General features: G+C 38.0%; 1 protein-coding gene across 15 annotated transcripts in view; it reads right to left on the reverse strand.

Moving 5' to 3' along the window:
* The window catches only part of neo1a (neogenin 1a), a 167662-nt gene that overhangs the window by 99519 nt on the left and 51414 nt on the right, over positions 1-16729 (reverse strand). For all 15 annotated transcript variants that reach the window (XM_084108445.1, XM_084108458.1, XM_084108453.1 and 12 more), the window contains exon 2: positions 5128-5445. In XM_084108445.1, the coding sequence (XP_083964571.1) occupies positions 5128-5445 (318 nt within the window). The remainder of the gene's footprint in view (positions 1-5127; positions 5446-16729) is intronic.

Raw genomic sequence — 16729 nt, forward strand, 5'->3', positions numbered from 1 at the left:
AGGAATAGAATCTAAGCTCCTAAATTTGATCAATAAAGCTGTCCAAGCCCATTAATTTCACCAAAATACCCTTAAAATATATAAATACACAACAAGGACACACATGAACCAATACAGATGTCAGCAGAACAGTGCATGTTCTCAGAAAGGCGCCTATCTGAGGAGCAGCGATATACTTCACCGCAGCACTGATAAAGCATTTCAAACTCAAATGAGCACACAATGAATTTCAGACAGCATTCATTGTCTGAGATATGATCTCAGGCTGCAATTCAATTCAGTGTTTAAACTGAAGGCTGACACTGGAGCAAATAACCAGTGAAGAGGGCAATGCCTAGCATAGCATTTTAACGCATGTGCTCCGACACACTGTACCATGGTGAAAATACAGTCACTGCAAGTTTGAATTTGGCTCACATTATCAGATCATATCACTTCAACTCTTCATGAATAAAAGTAGGAAAAGTTCAGAATAAAGAAAAAGAGGGCAACACTTAATTGCATGTGGCATATTCCAACTTTCATTATTTATGCAATTTAAAATGAAACTGTTAATGATTAACTGTGTACATCTCTAATTGTGACATCAGGTTTGTTTTATCGTGCCAGGCTAAACATTTTCCACCAGTGTTTCCAAGCCGAAACTGTTGCACCATTTCCTAAATAGGAAATTCAGACTTTTCCAAACATAAGCAACAACAGAGCCTGTCCAAAAGAGTGCAACCACTACAATTGTACCGGATCCAGCACAAAATGAAACATCTGAAATATGAATGTTTCCAGTGTCACTGGTGTTTGAAATTCATAGCTGTTTGAATTTCATTGCTGGACGGCAGCCAGCAGGGCCGGTGAGATCTGTGCAGAGGGCTGAAGTGTGAAATTAAACACTGATTGATTGAGAGAACAGCAGACAGCATGGAGAACGGCACAACTCTACTCAGGCAGGGGTCACATGAAGACAGGGATGCAGAAGGGTGAATGAGGAATATGCAGGCGGGGTTAGGAAAGATCCTGGATTAGCGTCACATCCTGACCCCGGATCAGTTTGTATGGCAATAAACATGCCCTGATTATGCGGAGAACCAGAACTCTGCAAACCAGGGGCCATCTGAACAACTTGTGCCATTTTTAAGCAGACACGGTTCTGGTAATTCTGCTAATTCTTGAACTGTTCTGTGCATTTCCACCACAGAAAAGGCTTTTCCAAGTCGGAAAAATTCTGTTCGACTCTGACCCTAAAAGCTTACTGATCTGGAACCAGGAAACGGTGTCTTGTTGAGAAATGTCAAATAGGATCAATTGCACAAGAGAGAACAATCAAGTCTGTGTGATTGTGAGATAAAAAAAAAAGAGAGTACCGGTAGCGAATACGTATCCAATATCAATCTCTCCCCTACGGGGAGTACCAGCAGATGATGGCATGATCATGAGCAAAGATGTCAGTTTTTTAGCATGTTTCAAAGGGGTCATGCGCCGACCGAGCAACTGCCATTGAAATGCCAAGCAACATTTTGGTCTCATTTTAAGAGACCGGAATAAATGCAGAAAATTATTGCAGAGTAACAGTGGAGCATACAAACAAGGTGTTCAGGTTTCAGGTGTTCTCCTTCACAGCTTGCACAACTCTGCCTCAAGCCCGCCTTGAGGAGTTTAGTTCAAAGTGTGGTGCGTGCTGTGAGGCGGCACGAGCTAGACAATTCCCATTACCCACGTCTTGCTCTCTGCCCTGCCATCTCGAACCGACGCTTCACGAATACAAATAGCCACGGCTAATCCCCTTCTGAATGAATGTGTACGTGATGGCCGCTGTCTGAGTGCCACAAAAAGGGCATTTGTTTGCATGTGTGGTTAAGCAGAAAAAGAAGAGGAAAGTGAAAGCAAACTTGACGATGGAAGAACGGACACGGTTTTCTACCATCCATCATTTTGATTACCCTCGCATTTGTCTGAGTGCCTGTTGCTTTGACGTCTCACAGGTTGTGGCGGCAGCAACGCTGTTCCCAGTGCAATGGCATTGTAATAGCCCACAGCAAAGATGCAACAATTAACCTTTTTTTATTACACGCCTTGTCAGCCACAGCAAACGGTTCACTGTTTCAAAGAGAATAAAATGAGGGAGTGCAAGTGAAGCAAGGCGACTTTCATTTGGCTTACTTGAAAACAGAACAAAACACCACAGACATTGTTTGTGCTAGTAATACAAATTAATCTGCTCTTTTTAGGGCATGGGTTTTTCAAACGTTTTAGGGTACCAAAATGCAAAATTTCATTCCAAAAATGCATGGTCAGTTATATACATCCAGTGTTAGTGCATTTCTGTAGAAACATTTTATGCTTGTTTTTACAAGCATGCACTATATGCAAGCATACACCAGTTTCTCCATAGACATCCGTTGCCAGTGCATGCACGTATACTGTACATTTGTGGAAGATGATGGTGCTGCTGTATGTGATTTATTGATGATCTTCCTCTCTTTGACTCCTAGACAGCGTAGCAAACCAGCACACACATATACACAAATTGAATGGCTCAGGAGTTTTCTCTTTCAATCTCAAGAGACTTAATGGCATTCTCTGTTATTTGTTATTTAAATATCAACTTTGTCACAGATATTTCTCTTAAAATTCCTTAAGGTAGAAAAAACAGAAACTCATCCTCATCTAGAATTACAATGGTCCACAATTACAATTGTACAAAATTACCACTGTCGCCTTTTTCGCCTTTGTTGCCATTGGCTTTTAGCTTGCTTAGTTTGGGACATTAAATATAACATTTAATTTAATATTAAACAATAATATTGATCTGCCTGCATTGACACCATTATATGAGAACTGAACTGAGTTGGACGATGACGTCACGGTTTTCTCCAGAATGGCTATATATATATAAATGAACTAGATTAATAGCTCTTTTTACAACAAAAATGAAACATCACTGAGCTTACTTAAAGGTCCCGTATTATGCCCCTTTTCACAAGATGTAAAATAAGTCTCTGATGTCCCCAGAGTGTGTATGTGAAGTTTCAGCTCAAAATACCCAACAGATCATTTTTTACAGCATGTTTAAATTGTCATTTTTTGGGGCTCAGAAAAACGCGCTGTTTTAGTGTGTGCCCTTTAAATGCAAATAAGCTGCTGCTGGACGACCCAGGGGGCGGAGCTTCACGAGCTCGCGCTCAGTCTCTCAGGACAATTTAATCTCACGGAATGATGATAATATCAGAAACTCTCAGTAACGGTGTTTATTTCGAGTCGGACAATAATGCCTACAGAGTCAGAGTGCTGTATAGATATGGAACAGGTATAGTTTAGTATAGTTTACGGTTATTATAACGTATTTGTCGTCTGCTTGTATGTATCCATTATTTATTAATAGCCTACAAGTCTGCTGTTTCGGACCAGGTCCGAATGATGATCAAACATATACTGATGAGTTTAATAAAGTTTATTGTACATCACACAAAAGATGAAGCGTCAGTTTTACTTCAGAAAATCACCGTAAGAGCTGAGTAAACACAGTAAGTTATAAGAAGTGCGCAAGTACATAAACGAATTTCAGTAGAGTTGAGGGAGCATTCCTGTGGGCGGAGGTTAGTCAAAAAACTGTTCTACTGACGTCATTAAAGAAGGAAGTAGAGGGATGTAGTCCAAACGGGCCGTTCGATGTAGGCGACTTCTGTTAAATAAAATAACTCGCTTGGCATTGAACTTTGAGCTTTATAATTTTACAGATATTATTTATACTCTAACAACAACATTACACACTAACTAAAGTTTGAAACATGGGATCACGAAGAACGGGACCTTTAAGTTTGTTGCATTATTTTCCTGTTATCTCTGTAAATAAATGTGACTTGACTTGACTTGACAATGGATGAACAAGCTAAATAAATCTTGCAACATGTGCGCAATACAAGTCAGGTTCTTATTGAAAAATTCAATTTGTTAGGCAAAGTTTGAGTACAGAGTTCTACAACGAATGTGCTATAGATAACTTGAAGGAATTAACCATTCACTAATGAATTTGAACTTTTTTAATATATTAAGTTCATTTTGAACCAAAGCTAAAGTTAAAAAGCTATTCCGCTTAATGTCCCATTGGCCCTCCTAAAGTAAAAGTAAAGTAAAATCAAAATATTACATACAAGTATGTTACTCTACTAAATAATGTATGTATGTACATTACTTTTCAATCACTTTGCAATGCAAGTATCATAAAAAATATTTAAATACTGAAATATTGTACAGTGAAACACTGCTCAATGTCTCTTTCCATCAAAAGGATCCTTGGCCTAAAAAGGGTGAAGACCCTTGGTTTAAAGGAGACACATGCAAGATTACCCATTGCTGCCTAGGGGAATCTTTTGCGATATTAAAGAAGTTGTGATTTTCCATCTCTATGGGAAAATCCCCAAAACCAGTAGTGGGAGCGAAACACCATTTAAGCAGTGCAGACTTTCAGTAAACCACACACTTTGGTCCAATCTGTTCCACAGCTGAGAATACCTCACTAAAAAGCCCAATGAAAATCTCCAGCTTGCACTCCATGTCAGCATTTCAGAAATAATGGGCTTGTTCACTCAAAACAGACTTCCACGTGGGAAAGACTTGCGTCAAATAAGCATTTGTCTCTGACTTTTCAGAGAACTCCTTCAGAGAGATTTCAGTCAGGTTACACAGGCAACTCTGCTTTGTAACTTAATTGCATTCCTTTTTCCCTCCAACAGCAAATTGAATTTCAGAGTAAGACCCAACTCAAACACCTCATAATCCCTGCAGCTTGCCTCCTGCAAATGAAACAAGGTCACTTTCATTTCAACTCAAAGGGCCCAATACAGCAGCCGCAGTACTGCCAAATGTACCTGCTCTCAGACATTTACAACACTGATGCTGAATCAGCGGATGCCCTGACTGACTTATTGAACTCCACTGCAGGCAATAACACTGAAGGATGAAGACAGGACAGACTCTTTCGCTGTCATACTGTCCTTGCATTTATAACAACATTGGTCTTGAGGCAAAACCAGTTGAGAACCACCGCCCAACACGGGTCAATATATGGTGCATATATTCCGCAGTATGTGTGAGAATGCTGTGCATATAGGAGTATCAAACCACGTATCTTACCTGCTACATTGAGTCTAGCTGTACGGCTAACGATGGTGCCCAGGTTGTCTATAGTGGCCACGCACTGGTAAACCCCTTCATCGGGTTTATTGTGTTTAGAGTGCACCACTGAGCTGATGAGCAGAGAACCGTCGGCCAGGACCTGCCTGCGATCATCTGAGGCCAGGCTGAGGAAAGAGCCGTCTTTCTTCCATTCGATCTTGGCAGGAGATTCGCCGTGGACTGAGCAGTTGAGCAGCGCCGGCGCTCCCCGCACAACCAGCGTATCTGACGGCTCCGTGGAGAACTGGAATGGGCTGAAGTTCCTCACTGCTGATCCTATGGAGGAAGAGGATCAAATCAGCACTGGATTTCTCATCATCACACAATATGACGAACTGAAATTAGCTTGAACTTTGGGTTTAGAGATTAGGAATTTAATAACATACGGTATCTGCATCATTGCTTAATAAAATTGCTTTTGCGTGGATGAACATGGGCCGTAGCTTTTTAATTCTAAATATTTCATATATTTCAACATTTGTTCATCTCAGTTTCTTTTACTCTTGCATTCGAGATCCAAACACAGTCATTCAAATGTCAAAACTTTATTACTAGTGTCCAGAAAAGACCAAATGTTGAGGTAAAGAGAGGATTACAATGAGCGAATGCATTATAAATCATTTTAATTATAAACGTAAATTAACAACAGAGCCCTTGGACATCGAGAGACATTTGAATATCCTATGTTGCTCATTTAAAAGCAAATGGGGGTTGGAACTAAGCACAAACTAAGCACAATTTCTTCGCATTTGTCCTCATAAATTATTCAAATCTTGGCCTCGAGAGTCATCAGGACTTTGTGTGGATAAATAACTTGAATCATCTGTACTTCTTGGGAAATGTATAATGAGCTTTTTAAGGCTTTTTTAAAACGCTGCACAAAGTGATGAGTTGAATGCTAAATATAGCTAAAAAGCAGTCGAGACTGGTTTATGGCGAGTCTACAAAGAGCTGGCATGACTTGGGCCAGCACAAGAACCAAAAGTCATCATTCTGCCATTTTAACTCAAGGGTTATTGTCTGGGATCACTGCTAATGAGGTCGCCCTACATCAACTCTTAGGTTTTGAAACTGAAGCTCTGTTGGAATCACATACGGCCAGAGTACGCAATGCATTTGATCATAAATCATATACTTTACGTTCTACAACTTGCGTGGAAATGTGAGGATACAAATCAATTTCAGGGCTCTTTAAGGGAGGTGATGCAATTTCCAAGAATGCTGCAAAAATGATCGATTTCACTGGGGAAAGTAACACTCCAGGAGTAACTACAGTTCACTTTGAGATATACATCCATTGACCAATGAGAACTTTAGAGAGGTGGGTCCAGTTGCATCATCCAAATCACTTTGTTGCTTTCCAGCTTGATTTGAAACCAACTCGGCAACTTAAAAAATAACAGGCAGGTGTGTTGGAGCAGGGTCAAAACCGAAGTCTGCGGGAATGTAGTCCTCCAGGAGCAGGGTTGGCTACCCTGATGTAGTGCCTAATGTGTAGGCACTCTCAATGCACTCCCAAATGTGTCAGCACAATTCTTAAAGGAATAGTTCACTTCAAAATGAAAATTCTGTCATCATTTACTCACCCTCAAGTTGTTTCAAACCTGTGTGAATTTCTTTCTTCTGTTGAACACGAAGGAAGATATTTTGAAGAATGTCAGTAACCAAACAGTTGATGAATCCCATTGACTTCCATAGTAGGAAAAAAAAAATACTATGGAAGTCAACTGTTTGGTTACCGACATTCTTCAAAATATCTTATTTTGTGTTCAACAGAAGAAACAAATTCATACAGGTTTGAAACATCTTGAGGGTGAATAAATGATGACAGATTTTTTTATTTTGAAGTGAACTAATCCTTTAACGCAACCCAACTAGGGCCACAAGGGGACCATTAGCATAAACTACCTTCTGTATGGTAAGGCCGAATTCCAGTTGTAAGTGAGCATCCCTATGTCCTACTCACTCCATGGACAAGATTAATTTAGCTGAACTGTTGAAGTTTTAAGGTACCTATTTGAATAATAACATATCTTATTTAATGGCACAGACATTTGGAAGTAACTATCGCCCTCTTTAGTACTGGGGTTTCTTGCACCGATTCTAAGGCCCATTCACACAGTAAAGGCACATTTCCTAATGCACACAGTTTTAAAGACTCCTGTAATGGAGTCTGGGGTTGTTGGTCAGTTTCAGGGTCTATGGGTAGTAATAGTGGTCAACCCTCTGTCAATTTAGAAAGGCCTCCTGGAACGAAGCACTTATGTCTATGTGCTGACTCGCATTTGGACTTCTATAGAAACGCCACAGAGAGCTTTACAACAGCTGCTTTCGTTGGCCGAACTGTTCTCCTGCTATATAAGATAATTGCACTCTGGCAAATGTTAAGCTTTCCTCGAATAGTTTCCTTTAGACTGATGCGAGGCAACGGTGGTTCCAGCATAAACACATCTGGATTAGATTAATTCCTGAAAGATAGATTAACTTTCCGGTCACAAACACTTCGTAGTCCAGAAGTAACTGTTATATAGCTTTCAACAAAGAATTCATAGTGTTTATAACAGACACCAATAAACTGTGGTGTACAGTGGTGTCTAAATGTCTGAGGCCAGTAGTTTTACTTGGTGTAGTGCTTCAGTTTATGTTATCATCATAAAACTTGAGTGAGAAGTTCAATTTAAATATTTACATGAATTTCAGGCACACTATGTCCTACTGCTAATGACATCAGCACTTACACTGAAATGAACTGTAGTTGGTTTCTGGTGTGTAACGAGGGAAAGAAATTAAAGTGCCATACTATTACCATTCAATAGGGGTGTAACAATATATTGTGTCACAATATATCCCAATACAAAAATGCAACAATATGTATCGTGGATAGTGACAATATATATTGTGTATAGTTATATTGTGTATATTGAGAAAAAAATTCAAGTTACAGTTTTAGTGTCAGTACTACATTAAACCACTCTATATAATGTTGAATATAATGCATAATAATGCAGTGGGGGAATATTTGTGGGTCCTGATAATGCCAAATGTCTGATGTTACCAGTAAAAAGTGGCCTACATTATTTTAAACATATCTACTCAGTGAAAGAGTGCAAGCATATTTGTCTAAAATAATTCTGTATTTTCAGCTTCAGAATCATGAATATTGTTATTCTGGTGTCATCGTTGTCCTATGCATTGGGTTTCCAGCACAAAGTCCAAGCCTATTCATTTACACCAACAATGTAATATCAATATTTAGCATTTTAATCAACAGTACATTTTTTGTTAATCTTTTATCATATGTCTTGGAGTATCGCAATAATGTCATATGGTATTGTTACACCCCAACCATCCAATAATATCACTATACCATGTTACCACCATAGTACTTTCTAATAAGAGACAGTACAACACATAAGTGACTACACAGTAATGAAGGGAGATCTCACAGATGGAGAGGCCTGTATTCCACTGTTGAGAAGGGAATACCACCCTGCAGCAGAGCATCAGAGGATCAGCACACTTAATCATTAGCATGTTAGCGGCTGTTTGGATCGTGCACAGAGGAGGAGTGCAATGCTGTTCCTCCAGCTTCCACTTCACCATCAGCTGCAACTGACGACCATCTGCTGCTGATCAGACCATGCATCCCAGCATCCCAGAGTCCCACAGTAACGCTGAGACTGACACCACTCTTGTGTTCGTCTCCTTTTCAACAATTTTCAACAAGCTTTTAAAGTTCTGCTACACATCAATGAGCCATATCATGGACAAAACAACTACTTCAACATACAAGCAAACCACAGAAAAATGATTTATGCTGCTTCCTCAGGCTATATAAATGTAAGAATTCTCAGTGGATAAGCTGAATAAACCAGTTTGCATGGTATATTGGTCTGGATTCTTAATGTCCTTGCACACTGAGTCTTTTCGTATGCATTTTTTCGTATTCGTCATCCTAAAAATTCGTCACACACAGAAACCTTGCACACTGAGTCCGAAGCGTATTATTTAATATATTGGGTCCATCCAATCCTGAGATTGCATAGAGAGGAATAAGGAGAGTTCCACCTCCTTATCAAGGACAAGGAGCTGCGGGATAATCCTGAGCTATTCAAAGGTTACTTCAGGATGTCAGTGGCTCAGTTCAGGGCTAGGCTAGCGATACTGGAGCCACATTTCCAAGAAGACCACCAATTTCCGTGAACAAATGGTGGCTCTGAATTGTCAAAACATCTCTCAAAATGCTTGCTACAGATGCAAAAAACGCAGTAAATTGAACCCGATCCGAATTTTTTTATGACGGACGAAAGTTTCGGAGGCAGTGTGTAAACGTGATTGTCACAACATGAGGTCATATTTATTTTTTAACGTGCTAAAATATCGGACTCAGTGTGCAAGGACCTTTAAATGGAATTTGGATGAATTTAAGGTTGAATTTTAGTATCCATTTAGATACTAAATGGTACTAATCAGTTATGATTTTCTTTTGTCTGTACATTATAATGTTTTAATTTCACTAAAGCACAGGATTTCACTCAGTTAAACAGTAAAAAAAAAAAAACATTATTAGATTTATAATACTGGACATCAGCCATGAATTAAATATCTAAATATCTGGATCACCCAAAAATGTCTATATTGGTGCATCTATTGTTTATTGGATTGGATATTACAAGGAATTTCTACAAACATGCAAATATCATGGCACTTCTAATGAGTCATTCGTTTTTCAAATATTTATGCTCAAAATTTAACCAAATTATTATCATTTAATGGCCTCAAAACACAGAGGAAAAAGTGCAGTATAGACCAATTACACAATCTTTAGAGTCACTTGAAATTCATGTTAGATATTTTCGGCTGTGAATCATTTTGAATACTAAGCAGGTCAGAAGAATATTGGATTTCCACAGGAATGTTGTCACATAAATGATGAATAATGAAATAAAAAGAGAAAGAACAACCTTGACCATCCCTGCTGGAATATTTCTAAAATGGTTACCCGCTAATATAACCACCTCAACGATTTTGAACTTGTCAAGCCCAGTATATGGCACAATCAATCTCCTCATGCTAAGAGGAAATATGTTAAATGGATGAATTTCTATCCAAACACAAAGTTTGGAAATGGCAATTAATGCACATGTACTAAAGAATACCATTTTCCTACCACAGTACTTGATGAAAACACATGGTTGTACCATCACATGTTTTTGTTAGTGACTAAATAGAGTGATCTTTGGAAGCATATTACAGACAGAAGTCTGATCTATTCTCCTTTTCACTGTGCATACATTGACTTCAAAATGTGTTCTGCAGTCCAGGGCAGGGAACCAAGAGAAAATGAGGTTGTCTGTTTGATAAGTATGAGCCGTTACCCCCGTCCCTAGTCCTGTGAAATCCATTTTATTCCACATCCAAAGAGCACTTTAAATCTACAGCTCCCGACAGTAGAAATTTCTGAAGCCAGGCAGATATGAAAAAAAAAAAAAAAATGGTTTGTCTTGTGCCTCATTCAAAACCTTTCGCCTCTATAAAGTGTCTGTCAGACTGTTGAGGACGGACGAGTAAGATAGACAGAGAGCTCTTCATAATCACCAAGTATAACTGTGGCTATAATATTTTTAAGAGCTCTCAGGTCAGGAAAGCTAACATGTATTTTAAGCGGAGAATTAAAGGGTTAGTTCACCTAAAAATTAAAATTCTGTCATTAATTCGTTTTACGATCTCTTTATAGACTTTTTGAAGCATCAAAGTGGTAGTTGCGTAGCTGTCAATGGACGGACAGAAAGCTCTCAGATTTCATCAAAAATATCTTCATTTGTGTTCCAAAGATAACATTGTTTGTATTGGAAAGACATGAGGGTGAGGCATTAATGACTGAATTTTTGGGTAAACTAACCCTTTAAAGATAACTTCTTAATATTATCATGTTATATTATGAGAAATGTGCTCTAACACACTGATAATGTGTTCTGAGTGAAATATCCACATAGGGACATACAGAAGAGAAGTTCTTCCAAAACAAAGACCCCCTGTACCTGGTTTCTTCACAACAGGAAGCCACATGGTCTCCATTGGCTCTCACACAAAGACTGAGCTGTGCCAATCAGGTCCTGTACACAACTTCCATTTTCCACAGAAACAGCAGAGCGACCACTTTACCTCCAGATCGCCTCTTAATGAGGCTCGGGTCATTTCCAGAAAGCATTATGGGAAGTCCACAAAAACATATAATCAAAACAAAAAACCCCAGAATAAAAGAGCTCACATTAAATGAACACAAAGCAGCCTTTGAGACTAAACTAAAACAAGTAATTGTATTACACCACAGCGAAAGAAGAGTAATAAGTTAAAATATCAGTTTTCGCTATTAATCAACGGGATCACATCTGGAAATTACATTCGAGAACGCGCCTTCCAACAGAATTTCTGTTTCTAGTTTATCCACAATGGGGAAAATGCCCCGTGGCTTTGCATTATTGAGTAGAAGGGGCTTCTGAGCTGTTTGACCTTCAGCTAAATAAATATACTTCAAGCAAAAACCCTCGGCGCTTTGAAAAACAGCCAGTCACATGCAGGTACAGATATATTTCCAACATATCAAGCGGCTTCCTCGACTCTCCTACTCTATATCTCAGTTCTTTGTCATTCCCTTTCAGGCTCATTAGTCCGACTGGAATGCCTTTCCTTTCATGTCTGTCCACCTCTAGTTTGTCTGCTTCTCCCCAGGCTTGCCTTTATCTTCCAGCATCATTTCTTCCCCATCTGTCACTGCAGAACACAGTGAGGAATCATCAGAGATCCGCTTGCGAGAGACAGAGAGGCTCTGAGAGTCAGAGAACTGACTCAAGGATGAGTAACTTTGGCTTTTGGACTTCCCTGTGGAGATCTCACATATTAAACCAGTGTAATAAACTCTTCTCTCCATGTGTGCTTTATGATGATCATGAGCTGAAAGCTGAATCTGGGCCTCATTCTCATATAAAAAACACATATTACTCATATTCAGGAAGATAAAAACAGATTTAGCACTGTTCCTTAAGGGCACCTTGGAATGAAATGCTGAAAAATTTACAATCTTAAGATATTCTCTGTCCTTTAGTGGAAACTAGGTGAATTTCAGGAAACCAGTTCATCACATGCCTAGATCACATTTCACCCCCCAAAATCAATGAATAATTAAAATATATTTTCAAAGACTTTCACAGTTAAGATAAAATTTACTACATTAATGCAAAAATATACATTATTTATTTGTAATTGTTTAAAAACAATTTTTTTTTTTTTTTTAAATAAATCAAATACTTTTTTAAAGATTGTTAGTTCTGTATTATTTAAAAAATATATCTTTACATATCATGGTCACATTTCTTGTACTGCTTTTGATTTATGTTGATTTAAACAAAACAAAACAAAAAGTATATAATACTGTATGTATTGCTATAAATAATATAAATTAAATTATAAACTAGAATTACGTGTGGATTAATTACCGTAATGAGAAATTGGATGAAAATTGGTGTACTTGTCCAAAAATAGGTTTAATTTTCTCAATGAGAACTAAAATATAATTTCTATTGATTATTGGCTAAAAATGTCATCTTAAGATATTCTTTGTATTACATAGAGTAAATTGCACCCAGTTTCACGCTGAATATTGACGGAAGTTTTACTCTCTGGTAGTCGGCTTGTATCAAGTATGGGTTTATTGACCCATTTAAATGAGTCATGTTTTATTATTTGGCTATTTAAAAGCTGACCTCTCCTCAAATCTTAAAAAGGATAGACTGCAGTGATAATAGTGGGGTGGGGAAGATGAGCCATTTTTAAAGGTCACTGTCACCACAGAATAAAGGATTGCACAGTGAATGCTGCCTTCTGTATTGTCTTCAGCACTCACTCACTTCCGGTTCTGCGTTTCACAGATGCCCACTTCATCTATAGGAACAAAGGCTTCTCTCCCACTCAGGACCCCTCACCCCACAGTCTGGATGTTCAGATAGTGGCTTTGCCCTCTCAACAAGGGTCCAAGGTTTAACGGCTGTACAAAATGATTGGTAGGCCTCCTTTATTAGTTTGGCACACGCTCAGCTGGCAGAACACAGGCGGAAAGGATACAATTTTCGCAACTCGAAACACCTCAAGCTACCCTTCTTCCTCCTGCCAGGGAGCATTTCCAAGGATTAAAAAATCCTGAGCTCAAGCTTAAGCCAATTCTGTCCCTCCGCTACCGTATTTAGCAGAATTACGAGATATTTAGCCTAATTAATTTTGACTCTGATAGACCCGTGAAACAAAAGACAACACCTTTCTTTTGCTGCTGTGGTTTGCTTTAGTGTATCATTAAACTCCTATTCAAAACAATTCCTTTATAAATTATATATATATGCCGTATTTTCTATAATGTTCCACAAAAGAAAGAAAGTCATGCAGGTTTGGAACGACATGAGGGTGAATAAATGAGCACAGAATTTTTTTCTTTTTGGTGAAATATTCCTTTAAGGTGAAAGCATGGTTCACCCAAAAATGTGGATTCTGTCATCATTTACCCACCCTCAAGTCAATCCCTTGTGATTTTCCTTCTGTGAAACACAAAATAAGTTTTTAATCCATGCTAAAGTCTTAGAATACAGCACACAGACAACTTTCTGAGCCTTAAAGGTGTTTTTTTCTCCTATTTAGCGCTTGGCGGTACAAATCATAGTCCTCTTTCACTGTACGGAAATGAGCATCTTGGACATTCTGCAGAATACCTCCTTTTGTGTTCCAGGGAAGAAAGAAAGTCCTATGGGTTTGGAGTAAATGACGTCATTTGAATGTTTTTGCCAGACTATTTCTTTGCATTTATAATTTTCGGTTCAGCAAACCCCAGAGTTAACTATCATGATGGTTTTGCATCCAAAGTGATATTTAAGCTCTCGAAAAAAAAAAAAGAAAGAAAAAAAAACATTTCCATTTGGAAATTTTAGTATTACAAGCTTCTATGAAATGTGTCTTTATAACTAAACGTGAAAAGCACACGTTATATAGGACTGGAGAGAAACTATAATGCAAGCTAAATTAGACATGACATCCAAAACAATATTAATAGCATTATTCCAGAACATAGCTAGTCACATTGCTATTGTAACCTTAATTGAACATTACAAGTGACTGACTTAGAAATGCTCTACATAGACGACAACTATAGTGTTCTTCATGTGAAATGCACAAGAGACTCAATTTAGGCCCTGCCCCAAATCGCAACCTCAGCTCATGTGGTTCCCCTCCGAGGCTACACTTTGCCACATGGGCAACTGGGTAATAGTCCACTGTGGAGTTTGCACCGGTGAAGCATAAATCATAAAATGACAATCAGGATACCCTACAGTTATGGAGCTATTCTTGTGCCAATAAAAATGAACGTAGCTTTTCAAGAAACTAATGAAAATATAAATTGAAACTAAATAAATTATCTCTAATACTGAAAAAGAATAAATCGCAGGCAAATTTTTTGACTTCGTTTTTAATACACTGCATGTTTTGCTAACTATTTCTCATATTTCAATCGCTGATCTGAACTTACAAATGCGCTTCCAGTGTTTTCATTTACGCTTCTGAAGTTTTCGTTTACGTTCCCAGAGTTTTCGTTCGCCGTTCTGACACATTTCTCTCGTGGGGGCGGGGCTAGTAGCAGTGTGTTCTCATTGGTTACTGAGCTTTTGATTGATTGCTTCGTGACCTGGAAGTGAAGACGTCAGTGTTTATGTGTGGATGTGAGCGTCTGTAATCGCAGCTTTCTATTTCATTTTAGTGATATTAAGTTTATATCTGTAATTATTTGCTGCTACACTATATTGTTGAGATGATCTCTTATAGAAGGAATAGTACAGACAGACGAATGATATTTATCATTAGTCATCGTCGCTATATCAGGAGGATACTGGATAACGTTAGCCTACTCGTGGTAAGTCTGATTTTTGTTTTGTTTTTAATACTATACTAATACTATTTATAATACAGTACTGGCTTTTTTCAGGTGGAGAGGCATTTTAGAGCTCAGTGAGAGCCCATAACATTATACAGCTGAGCTGTGTTGTCTTGATTTAACTGTTAGCCCAATCATTACATGACTTGTTTATCTACATTCGGTTACAGTCTTCGATTAGATCATATTTGCTTCGATTAGATCATATTTCCCCACAGCCACCCCAAACAACATTGAGCTAGAGTACTGTACAGTAGCCTATCTGTACTGTATCAGTCAATGACTGATGCCATAGGACGAGAGCGCTGTCAATCACTGCCTGATTCAACTTTGGCAATGTAAAGCCTTTTTTACCATGCCAATAAAGCTATTTAAACCTGAATTTCTCAATTGCTGATTAATTTGCGATGCAAAGTTTTTGAAAGAGGAGAGACACGACTTGACCACAGACCACGTCTCTGTTCGTAATATGTAAACTCTCAATTATTTTGAAGTATCGCCCTGGTTGCAATATTTATTCTGATTACTTTTGTGTGATAAAGATGACTGATAAAGCTATTATATGTATCTAGTATGAGTAACAAAATGCTTTTTCTGTGTCCATATTTGACTAATAATAATGAAAAAAGTGCACTTCAAATGAACATTTCTTTGACAAATGTTAAATCTTTAATAGTCTTTAATAATAAATATATGTCCAAATTAAAAACTTAATACATGCAAGTAATTATGACTGAAAACATCCAGCAACTAGGGAATACACATCCATATGTTTATATATAGGGCAATACAGCCATCTACTGGTTACACAACAGTATTACAGATGATAAATGCTACTTGACTCCGAGGTAAATATTTAGTACTGTAAAATCCCTTAAATATAAATATAATAAATATTTTAAGTCTGCAGCGTGTTACTGTATGGGGAGTTCAAAGCAGTTTGTATTGTTAGATTATAATACATTTCCTCTCTCATTTTCCAGGGAGTGGAGCAACATTTCCATAAACAAAATTCTGATGCTGACACAGAGGATGGAGTGATAGTACCAGAGATCCACTGTCCCTTTCAGACAATAATCTTACTCTGTTCAGACACATCACCTTTGAATGACTGGGATCTTGATCTTCAGACACCTGATTTATTTTAATATAAACTAGCAAATATTTCAATTTCCTCTAGATTAAAACAAACACAGTTCACAAGTACACAAGAGGTTTCACTTTATTCTTATTAATCTATGCTGATCTTGGATTAGCATACCAATAGCATATGAATGTTGAGGGGATAGTTCACCCAAAAATACAATTCTCTCTTATTTTACTCACCCTCATGCTGTCCCAGATGCATTTTACTTTCTTTCTACAGATAAACACGAATTAAGATTGTAAGGAAAGTAATCCATCTCTGCGAGTCCTAAAGACGCTTTAAAAAACACACACAGTGAGCGTGACGGTAATCCATGCGACCTCAGTGGATGAATCAATGCCTTCTGAAGTAAAACAATAGGCTAGATAAAAGAAATACTAATAATGTAAACTGTTTTAACTATTAAAAATCTTACGTACATGGGTTACAATCCACTTGTATTA

Source organism: Abramis brama, assembly GCF_963993115.1.
Source record: "Abramis brama genome assembly, chromosome: 3".
NCBI lineage: Eukaryota > Metazoa > Chordata > Actinopteri > Cypriniformes > Leuciscidae > Abramis > Abramis brama.